General features: G+C 42.2%; 1 protein-coding gene across 3 annotated transcripts; it reads right to left on the bottom strand.

Moving 5' to 3' along the window:
- Window positions 1-605: 605 nt before the first annotated feature.
- On the bottom strand, window positions 606-11,203 carry LOC131469137 (uncharacterized). Of its 3 annotated transcripts, none has more exons than XM_058644044.1 (7): window positions 10,772-11,203; window positions 5,298-6,389; window positions 4,929-5,143; window positions 4,453-4,605; window positions 3,664-4,235; window positions 3,191-3,282; window positions 606-2,137 (listed from the first exon to the last, which is right to left on the bottom strand). In XM_058644044.1, the coding sequence occupies exons 1-7, from the start codon at window positions 10,904-10,906 to the stop codon at window positions 2,045-2,047; spliced, it is 2,352 nt and encodes a 783-aa protein (XP_058500027.1). In that variant the 5' UTR covers window positions 10,907-11,203; the 3' UTR covers window positions 606-2,044. The 3 variants fall into 3 exon arrangements, with proteins under 3 accessions (XP_058500027.1, XP_058500019.1, XP_058500036.1); XM_058644036.1 differs by having other exon boundaries at window positions 4,453-4,665; window positions 10,772-11,201; XM_058644053.1 differs by having other exon boundaries at window positions 2,093-2,178; window positions 4,453-4,665; window positions 10,772-11,202.
- Between the last annotated feature and the right edge of the window lie 805 nt (window positions 11,204-12,008).

Raw genomic sequence — 12,008 nt, 5'->3', positions numbered from 1 at the left:
ATATATATATATATATATATATTTATATACAGTACATATACATATACAGTATATATATATATATATATGCCCCGTAGATAACCATATGTATCTAAAACAGAAACATGCTGAGCTTTATTACACCTGTCGACAAACTTCTAGTTACTGTGTGTTCAACAAAAACTAAAAAATCCAATCCACTTTAGTAGCATAGTGACTCTTTATTAGTCATAAGAATGCACTTATTAATGTATTATGTATACATATCTCTTAACTGCTCCCTTATTAAACTATTTGAGTAGCTCAGTAGCACCCCCTAGAATCTACAGCCATTTCTGTACAGACCTGCCTGACCTGAAATTTTGATATAAAACAAGTTGGTGCCGTTAATCAAGCTCAATGAGGAGTTTGCCATTTTGAATTGAGCCACCATTTTGTGACAATTTTCTACAATGCTACGCTGAAACAAACTTCCCCTGCGATAAATTTGAAAACTTTTTGCGCCATATATCTTAAAAGCTGTGAAGTCGTCGCAAAGCCTCGTAGAATGTGCGGTGCACGTCGTAAAACCATACGTGGTCGAATCTTCACTAAATTTCATGCCTGCCATCTACATATATACATATATCAAATCAAAGTAATTTCCCCACCTACTGGCAAAATAATTTAATAATAACTAAATAGTATTACGGAATATATTATTCACATACTATGCTATGTAAAGACCTACTCATTTTATATTAAAGAATATTAATATTAAAGTGCTTTATTGTGACTAATAAAGAGAAGGTATGCTCCTAATACGGGATGCATGCTGTTAAAGAAGCAGGTAATGGTTAATAAGTGTACCATAAAATTAAAGTTTTTTGAAAAATAGACATGGGGGAAAAAAACACTTAGTAGCATAGTAGAGCGATGAAATCACAGGAAAATATAGATAATATGCTAAAACCTTCCAATGTTGTAGCTTTAATCCACTCCTAAAAAACAAACAATGGCATAATTCTAGTTTCAATACGTCGTTCTGACACAATGTATTATAAACATTTTTTGTTTACAAATAAAAGCCTTTAAGGATTCATAAGCACTGCTTAATTCATAAATATACGCAGCAAAAATAAAATACAATAAATCTCTTTTTCTTTTCTTTCTTTTTTTAGGAATCAAGACAAAAAAGGACATAAAAATACTTAATTAAAAATCTTCACGATACATTAGAGAGTTAGAATTTCCGATTCAGTTTAGTAAGTGCTGTAGCAACCATTTACGACATATTATCATTTTAAAGGTGGCAAATATAATTACTGGCTCATTTAATTTGATTAAAGGCAGTTATTTGTTTTAAACTCTCCATTGATTGGCACCTGTTTAAAAACAAAAAAATAACAGCATATCTCAAATTTCTCCGATGCATAGATACAATATTTTAAAAAAATAAACATGCTTTTAAAGAAGGCTAAAATAAATTAAATCTCTCCGTTACAGTCAATCGTACTGATACAAATCAATAAATTATTCAATTGAACACAAATTAAGTTTATTAAAAACTAAAGTGAAGCTAACTTTAACTTTCAAGTTAATTAAGTTGATGCAAACTAAAAATTAACAACTAATATGATATGTATTCATATAATCTGTTAATTGTACTAGTTTGAATAAACCTAATTACGTTTTTTTTGCCAGTGTATACGCTGAAAGTGCTCTAAATATTACATTATAAAGAATAAAATAAACATCAAATATTGTACCGACATTTATGAATGCGTTTCTATACTTTTACTCGTTATTGTTATTTACTCTACTTAAAGTGTCTGACATGACATTATGTTCCATTGTTTCTTTTTACAGTTTTTTTACAGCTTCAGACAAAGTGCATTTAATCTCCTCTTCTTCTCATTAACATTTTGTGATCATCGCACACAGGAAACAGATGCTGTGAAGTCGCTGCTCATGTGGTTCTGACCACAGTGGACGTCGGAATGTGTGACTTTTAACGACAAAGTAACGACTTTTAAAAAGAAAAAAAACGGTGTAGATCTTCATTTTGGGTTTAAAATCTTCTTCCTTACTCCTTCTTCTGATTGGCTAAAAGAGAGGCCTCCCACCGCTGCGCCATGGCGTTCTGTCGTTGCGGCACAGAAGAGAGGGAGGCGGGGAACTGGAGGGAGGGAGGGAGGTAGGGGAGATTCAGCTAAACCACTGGAACCAGGATGAATGGATGATGGATGATGGATGGATGGGTGGATGGGTGGGTTGTGACAAATGAGAAAAATGAAAACAAATCTGATGGAAGGCAAGAAGGTTAAAACAAAAACTGATGAATAATGAATAAAATTAGCTAAATTGTGAACTAAGGGATTAAAAGATTTAATCCGACTCGGACTGATTGACGAATCATAACGTTCACAATTTACAAAAATTAATGAATGAGTAAAGGAAGAAATCAATTAACAAAAATAAAAAAGTGTCATGCCATGTACTTACACACATATACTGTACATGCTGTATGTCACGTACTTATACACAAGTGTGTAGGATTTTTCATTGATTTGTATTCTGACCATGTCAATTACTATATATTAGAGCTGCAACTATTTTTCAACTGTTGATTATTTTCTCAGTTAAGTGATTAGTTGTCTGGTCCAAAAAATGTATGAAATAACCAAAATGATTCAGTTTTAATGATTTCTTTGTTACATGGAGCAAAGAAACTGAAAGAATCTGAAAACTCCACTAAAACCAACTAATCTGGGATAAAAATAGTTGACAATTAAATTAGTAACTGATTAATAATCAACAGATTTGCAGTAACTATATTGCATGTTGATGTGATCTCTAGTACATTTAACAAATTAAAAATAAAACGTTTTTTCTATCAAAACTTACATATTTATAACATCTCTGTTGGAGGTAGCTATCAGAGGGTAGCAAAGCAGTCTCTGTCATGGCTAACTGCATAACTAATGTTGCTAAAGTGATGGTGATGGGTTGTTTGCAATGTCGTCAGTGTTGGGTCCAATTTTTCAGACAAGAAAACATCGGTAACGTGGAGAACAAGTTTGTGTGTTTGAGCTGTGTAGTATTTGAGCTGAATGCATTAGCATGATGTGATTAGCTAGCACCTGTGCTGGAGTATTTGCATAACGTGATTTGAGTTGGCAGACGCTTGTAAAGTTCAATTTTGTGTGTGTGTGAGTGTGTGTTAGCCAACCTTGTGGTCACAGGACAAACTGGACCGTTCCATTTTGCGGGTTCTGGAGGGGGACGAAGGGGAGGAGACACATCTGTCTGGAACCTCGGGCACTGCATTGAAAGAAAAGAAAAGAAAAATGATTTCAAAATTTAACAACACCAGCGAAAACCTGCGAAAGCAGAGGAGGCCGCGCAGTTTTGTCGCCGCTTTCACGTTAGCTGTGCTTGGAGCTACCAATGTTACCCAATCACGATGCATCTCCAACCACCTCCTGTAGTGGTTTAGCAGATGGATGTTTTTACAAATGTAGTTATAAGTGGTAAGATGCAATCCGACTGCAATCTGATCACAGATAAAGCATTTTAACCCTTAGTGCTCAAGTGGCACCGATCTGTGCCACAGGTGCCAGAGTCAAACTGGCAACAGTGAAAAATAAAACACAGTGTCATCTGCAAACTGGTGAATTTAAATTTGCTGTGGAGAACATGTACCATTGAAGCTGACGTTGTCCGTCAGGCCTGGAGACACCAGCACGGTGTCATACCTCTCTCTCCCTCTCCTCCACTCCTCCTCTCTCCTCCTCCTCCACATGTCCTCCCTCTGCCTCCTCCACTCTTCCTCCCGCTGCCTCACCACCTTGATCTCCTGCTCTACCAGAGACTGGCTGCTGAGCGAGCGCAGCTTGAAAAAGGGATTGGAAGTGAAGGTGCTCTCCTGCGTCTCGGCCGTTGAGGGCGTGGCGGAGCTCAGGCAGAACTCTGAAGCGCTGCGGATGATCAAATTGGACGTTTCCACGACGATGACGTTGGCGGAGGGCACTGCATCGAGGCTTGACGGCCATTCAGAGAGAGCCCCGATTGACGAAGGGAGGAGGCGGTTCCTGGAGGAAGAGCTGGAAGAGTCCGGCTCCAGGATGATGACGTTGTTGGCTGTCATCTCATGGTAGACGGATCGAGGGAGGGAGGAGGAGGAGGAGCAGGAGGGAGAAGGGGAGATGGACAGAGTGGGTGTCCGGCAGGCGGGAGGTCGCGGTGGAGATCGTCCTGTTCGCAGTGTGGGCGGTCTGAATGGGAATAGCAGAAAAAACACACATATTGTTCAGTTCTGGTTCATGGCAAATTCTGAGTTCTGTGGTTTTAAATCCTATTTTGCAGTTTATACATGACGAGACTGGGAATGTCTTGGTACTTCACAATTCGGTTCTGATTAAGCTTCAGAGGACTACGATTTGGTGATTAAATAGGAACTTGTATTATTTGGTTAAAAAAAACAATTTTTACCTGGGTAAAGTCAGACCCTGTGCGAGCATCCCCCTCTCTCTGCGGTGCCGCTCTTCTCTCTCCAGAGTCAGTCGGATCTCTCGCTCCACAGCGCTCTCCGGCTCCTCCAGGGGGCAGCGGTACAGCGAGTCATCCAGGCCTGAGTCCTCTGAGCTGGGTGACAGGGTGGAGGCTAGTGAGGGCTCCGTGGTGGACACTGGCGGATTGGTGCCCCTTTAATTAAGAGGACAGGATGAATCCCAGTCCAGTGTTAACTGATTTTCTCTATGGAGTTTGGTGTGGGAGAGTGAGTGGTTCACAAACTTCAGTTTTAGCCACTTAATAAAAGTCAGTTTAAGTCTATGATATCTTCAGAATATGTTGACATTTTTATCTCAATGTTAGACAGATTTGTCCAACAGGAAACTGAAGTTTGTAAACTTGTAAGCTGTAAAATTGGACTCTTAATTTGAAGTATGACAAAAAAAACCTGGTACCTGTGTTTGAGTCGCGGGCTGCGGGTCGGCGGGTACAGAGAAGTGTGGGTTCCCTGGAAGCTTCCCTGAGCTCTGAGCACAGGTTTAGGGATGGGCTGACCTTTGACCTCCTCCTCCATTTTCTTCCACTGCCGTCGGGCCAACAAGAAGTCCACGTGTTCAGTGGAGACGTTCTCACTGCACATCTCCTGCTGCACGCAGAAATCTGCAGGGAGCTGATGAGAAGCACGAGGGGCACGGTTTACAACACGGTGAAACCATAACTTGTTGGCACCAGAGGCCCCTGCAACCCTCATGTGGAGGATAAAGTGGTAGAAGATGAATGAAAGAATGAGAGTTTGAGGCTAAGAAGCACAATGAGCAGCTTACCCTCCTGTCGGGATCCGTGGAGCTCGCTGTGGAGCTAGGAGACGGAGATCGCAGGAAGAGATTGGACCTCCTCATCTGCTCGTCGTCCTCATCATCTCTTTCATTTTCCACTTCTTCCTCTCGCCTCTCCTCTTCTACGTCCTTGCTCCCTCCATCACACTCGCCTGCTTCCTCGTGGTCGACGACCTCGGACGTCACGGACGGAGCTAACTGGTCGTCTCTCTCGGCATCGCTGTCCGAGTACACGACAGCCAGCTCGGCCTGGAGGCAGTCGCTAAGGTGACCGTCACTAAGGTCGTCTCTGTTGCCGACGTCATGAACTGAGGCAGCTTGCAAAATGTCCGCCGTCACCACCATGGCCGCCGCTGGCTGTTCTGAGGAGTGTGAGGTGTTGATGAGCATCTCTGATGATAACAGACACGCTGGACTGTCGGAGACAGATGACATGAGAAGCTCTGACAGAGCGTCTTCTTTCTCTCCTTCAACATTTTCTCCATCTTCCCCCTCGACGTTTTCCCTCCCCTCATCTTCTCCCTCTATCTCTCTCCTCCCCCAATCTATTTTACTCTCATCTTCTCCCTCCACTTTACCTCTGTCGTCATCTTCCAGCTTAAATTCTCTCCCCACTTCAACCTCCCCTTCCGTTTCTCCTCTACCTTCTTCTCCCTCTATCTCTCCTCTCCGTTCATCCTCACCCTCTGTTTCTCCTCTTCCTCCATCTTCTCCCTCCTCCTCCACCTCCACTTCTCTCTCTACGTCTTCTACCTCCTCACTTTCACCTCCCCTGTCCTCTCCTATCGCAAAAACGAGATAGTCGCACTCGTCTCCATCTCGTCTTTCATCTTTCTCTCCCTCCACAGCTTCATCTGACCCTGTGAACTCTGGGTAATGGAGTTCCTCCTCCACTTCCTGGCTGTGGTAGTTAAACAAGTTGTCTCTTTCCAGGTCCGTGAGCGGTGGCGATGAGCTGATCTCCATGGTAACTGGGTCTGTCAGCTGCGTGGTGGCGGGAGAATCGTCCGCAGGGTTGTCGTAACTGTTGTGGCTACTGTCGGTTAGCTCCGGTGTTCTCCTCAAACCGGCTGTCGCTCGCTGTCGATGAACACAAGACAGTATAGTATGATTACTAATGTACAATATTTATATACAGTAATGTTTTTATAGAACATTATACCGCTCATTTTCAGGATTTTTAAAATGTTGTGCTCCACTATGCAGACGATACACCCGTATTCCTAACAGAAAATCATTCTAGAATGATCGTAGAGTGGATGAGGAACAGGCTGTGGATTCTTTGAGTTCAAAAATTCTTAGATTTCATTTATTTACTCATTTATTTATTTGGAAGACACAATATAAATATATTAATATTTTGATGTATGCTTTTTCCTGTGGCCTCTGCAAGAATCTTGTGCGAATCTTGAGCTGATTGATTTGTTCATTACTTTACATGGACGCCAGAAATATCTCCACACACGTCACCATATACATATATATGTTATATCTATATTTAAAAAATCAATGTCATTTAATTAAAAACAATACATTTAATACATTTTCTCTCATCTATGTTCTAAAGTTCAGTTTACTGTCAAGTTCCCATCAGCAATGAAAGGGTTACTGTCCTGAAACATGTTATCCAATCAGAATTGTCCGTCTCTATTAGGCCCGGTTAGCTGGCTTAATAATTGGTAAGGACTTCCTGACTCCCGGAGAAGGCCAAGCTATATGTTTTGGTTTGGAGAGTGATGGGCAAATTAAGTGGGCTTGCCAAAAACAAAAGATCCAGCGCAGGTCTAACTGCAGACCACAGACACACTACACGACACGCCCCCCAGTGTGGTTGAGAGAGCGATGTTGTGGCTAGCTTGATAGCATCGCCTTTCACAGAAAAACTTCAAGTAATAAAAAATGGAAGTCCAACTCCAGAACTCGAATTAAAAGAAAAGGTTATGAAGAAGAATTTCAAACATGGATTGACCAACATAGAATCCAGACCTTAACCTTAAACACAGGAACTTATATATACCTTTTTTGCTTTGCATCTACGTTACAAATTAGACTTTTTACCAGCGGAGTGTGAGCAAAAATCAGGAAAAACAACAGTTTCAGGTTAAAAAACAACCAAAAAACTGGATTATTGTTGCATTCTACACATACATTTATCCTCTACTTGCACATGTAGACGTACATAAGTACATGAAGGCACATGTATAACGGTACAGCACATACATACAAACACAAACACACAGCAGAGTGTTGTTAAATCTGTATATGGCCTATAAATGTTTGATGGGCTAAACTCAAGCCCTCATAACGTTACCATGGTGGCAGTGCGTTGGCTGTGAGTGGGCCGTTATTGTTATTATTATGGTCTGTCAGTCCAGGCATGTGCCAGTGACAGTTGGTAGGCGTTGCCATGGTAACACTAAGTATAGATACAGAGGCAGGCAAGCACTTTCAGTGAAGTCGTTTGGAGATTGAGGAAAGATCAGAGGAATCAAACGTTCTCGGCTACTCACTAGTATGAATTTGTTGACGTGTGTCAGAGTAAAACCTTTATGTTTAAAGCACCTGTAGGTGAAGTTTGGTATTTCATCTGTCTCCTCAAAAAAGCATTCTTCATATTTCTTTATCTAAATAGTTTCGTTAGGTGGTTAGCTACTGGTAAATTAACCTACAGTGTCTATCTTTGGACCACACTTGAAATTGTGTTATGCCACTAGAGGGCACACATCAACTAAAGCCTCGAAGCAGATAGTGCAGCTACAGCCATGACCATTTCCCAGGTTAGTGGTACAACATCTATGTTCTCTGGCGTAGATGTGATGCTATAAAAGTTTACCAGAGCATTGTCTGTCAGGACAGATTTCGAAGCAATATTTGCTAATGGAGATGGGAATCGGTCAGTATTGGTCCGTTATGAAGCCCACAACCCTCTCCCTAGCCTCTTTTACCAGCTCCTCTGAGAGGATCGAAAGGCGTTCCCAGGCCAGCCGAGAGATATAATCCCTCCAGTGTGTCCTGGGTTGGCCCCTGGGTCTCCTCCCAGAAGGACATGCCTGAAACACCTCCCCAGGGAGGCTTCCAGGAGGCATCCTAATCAGATGCCTGAACCACCTCAGCTGGCTCCTCTCGACTTGCTGGTGGATATATGACCACAGGTAAGATCCAAAAAATGATCCAGGAATGGATGTCGGAGGTAAGTGCCCCTCGTTACCCAACGTTTGTTGTGCCCTTGCACACATCACCTCTGCTTCTTATGTCATCGTGAGGTTATGTAAATATGGATATTGGAGTCAAATCCATCACACACACATTATACACAGTTCACCGGTGACTGTGGGGGATTCCATTAGTCAAAAAATTTGATCAGACTGAACTGTGAGTGATGTGAATGTGGATGCAGGATAAATTTGTGACACGATCGAAAGTGTCTCGACCACGTCCTCACTGAAAATGAACTGAAGGGACATGAATTCAAATGTGACCCTGTCCTCACTGTCTGACTGGTACAGCTCATATCTGCCACGTCCAATCAATGCTCGGGTGTTTTCCAGACTTTAAACCTGTGGCAAATTCTGGACTCAGAAAATACAGTGTGTCTGTAAATTTGGTGATCAGACATGTAATGGGACAAAATAGGATTTTATCATGATTTGAGACTGTTAGGCTGCCTTTTCTGCCTGGAAACAGACGTTTGTGAAAGACACCAAAGCCCATAGAGAAAATCAGCGTTTTTAGCTCACAGGGACCTGGCAGCTGCCTGTTTACTGCTGCTTTGTTTGCTACGTTTTTGTCACGTCACAAAATAACACATTTGAACATGAGTGATAGAAGCCACAAAGGGATCAACTGTTACAAGTTGTAATGTAAAAAAAAACACGCTGATTTCTTTCTATGGAATGTGCTACATAAGGAGAGCGGCGTTTAGAAAGTCTGTTTTGAAAAAGTCTGTCTAACAGGAAGTTCATTTGTCAAATGTGTTCATAAGATTGTGTACTGTATACTTTGACTAAAATAAAGTAAACTTAATCCAAATTAAAGGCTGAAAAAACCACACTGTAAACCCAGAAGATGCATAAAAAAGATCAATTCAATCAATTACTAATCAAAATAAATGTTTCATTCTTTGATAGAGAAGTCTCAACATGTGGAGACGGATTGCAGCTTTCGACTGACTGACTGTCTGACTGTCTGGATTGGCAGCCAGGAAACCGTGTATATTATTGATGAGCCTCTCTGACCTCTGTCACCTTGCACATCTTGCACAAGTTTCTAGATGGAGTTTCTAGGTGGAATTAATCTGCAGAGACTGAGCACAAGAACCACTTGTTTAATCATCTGTGTGTGTGTGTGTGTGTCCATGTATCTGTGACCTCTTTAGGACCTTAATACTGACCTTGTCAGGGCCAGTCGTCCTCATGGAGACCAAAACCTGGTCCTCATGAGGCAGAACCTCATTTTCTGAGGAACTGGTTAAAGTTGAGGATTTAAGATTTGAATTATGGTTAGGTTAAGGTTAGTGATGCAGCTTTGTTGAGAAGAATAGCTGCACAAACCTGTGTGTGTGTGTTAGGATTATAAAGCAACTTTGGGTATCATGTGTTTTATGGAAGATGAGGAATTATCAAGCATTCAACAATTTACTAATCTGAAAATGGTGCCCTGAGCCCTATTCTGTTCTATTTTTGCAGTGAAAATTAAAATGAATTATGTTCAAGCTGCACATTTGTAACTTTTTAATATGAAATGAATCAAAATTGATCATTATTTTGTTGAAAACAACACTCTGATTAATTGTTTGTCAAAATAGTTGCAGGTTAATTTAATAGCTCAGTTACTAAATTGCAGCTCGATTACATTTAAATTCAGTATCAAATTGAGAAAGTACAGAAAATAACTTTTTATTTTTAATCTTTTGACAGCCTTAATTCTATTCTATTCTAGTCACGCGTTTGAAGGGACAAACACTCAAACACTCATACAAATAGTTTTAGTCGTTAAAAAACACTTAAATCGAAAATAGTTGCTGATTCATTGATTATTTGGTCAACTGTTGCACCCCTGTTACATTTAAACATCATTTATTCAGTATCAGGGTAAGGAAAATACAGCAAATCCTTATTTTTAAGCCTAAATCTCCTCTCTTGTGTTTGTATTTTCGTTCTCAGTGAGTCACGGTGTTCATTATCACAGTGTTACATAACAGACAGAGAGCATCCTTCCTTAAAACCAGGCATCGAACCAACAATCGTGAGAGATTAGAAGCAGAAGATGTGATGATGATGATGATGATGATGCAGTAGCTTCAAAAAAAATCTCCGCTTCAAATAAAAACACTCTGAAAATCGCCACCGCACGAGGACGAGGAAGAAGAGGAGAGGGAGGAAGATAAGATGAGGCCCTACAAGTGTCCTTGTTTACCTTACAGCCGTTGTTTACATGTGTCGGCACGGGTGTTGTTTACCTACCAACAGCTTCCAGCACAGCAGCCAAAACGAGATCATCTCCAGGCGGCCGCGGCGCGCGCACTCCTCTCCTCCACCTCTTCCTGCCGGCAGCGCGAGCAGCCAGGCGGCCACCCGCTGGCGCGAGGACGGAAGCATACAGGCTGGCAGCTGTGTATGCGTGTGTGTGTGTGTAAGTAAGTAATGGAGAGAGTGTGTCAGAGAGAGAGAGAGGGGGGGGGGAAGAAATATCGAGCTGTGCTTTTATCTCGTTGGTGAATTAGAGCAGAAGAGATTAATCTATATTAGCTGTGTATTATACACCTCTCTCTCTCTCTCCCTCTCTCTCTCTCTCTCTCTCTCTCTCTCATCCATCTATCTGGCATCCCTGTACCCCTGCACGCGCGTACTGCATCCGGCCGTTCCCCGCCCTCCAGCTCTAACACTGTCAAACACATGGATGTAACATACACGCGATTTAGGATGCGATTGGAGGGGGGCGGGGCATGTGGTGACGTCACAAAAAATCTCTGTGATTTTCTACCAGGACATAGAAGTGACTCAACCCCTATCCCAAGGGTCCTCCTCCTCCGAACTCCTTGTTCCCAAGAGTCACTGGGCCCAGGAGTTGTTGTTTCCACAAGTCTTTATAGCGTGTAGTCCCTGTGCCCATAGTCCTTGTGCCTCTGAGTTGTTGCACCCAGGAGTTGTTGTGCCCACAAGTTCTTGTGTCCAGAAGTGTACCCATGAGTCCCTGTGCCCTGAGTCGTTGTGACCAAGAGTCCCTGTGTCCGGAGTTTCTTGCATCTTGGGGTTCTTGTGTCCAGAAGTACTTGTACACTGGAGTCCCTTTGCCCATAGTCCTTGTTCCTCTGAGTTGTTGCACCCAGGAGTTGTTGTGCCCACAAGTTCTTGTGTCCAGAAGTGTACCCATGAGTCCCTGTGCCCTGTGCCCGGAGTCTTTGTATGCATGATTCTTCATGCCCAGGAGTTCTTGGGCCCTGGAGACTTATTACCCTTAACTCCTTGTTCCCAAGAGTCCATGTGACCATGAGTCCTCGCGACCTGAAATCCTTGTGGACAGGGGTCATTGTCCCCAGGCACCCTAGAGTCTGTGTCCTGGAGATCTTGTGATCTCCTGCTCTGCATGTTCCCATGAATTCTGGCTGCATGGGTTCTAGACGATGGCCATGCCAAGGTCTGGGTCATAGTAGCCACAAAGTTCCACCTAGAAGTCTTCTCCAGAGGAAGAACCGAAGAC

The sequence above is a fragment of the Solea solea genome, chromosome 1 (assembly GCF_958295425.1).
Source record: "Solea solea chromosome 1, fSolSol10.1, whole genome shotgun sequence".
In the NCBI taxonomy this organism is placed as follows: Eukaryota; Metazoa; Chordata; class Actinopteri; order Pleuronectiformes; family Soleidae; genus Solea; species Solea solea.
This window is presented reverse-complemented; position numbering and strand designations above follow the sequence as displayed.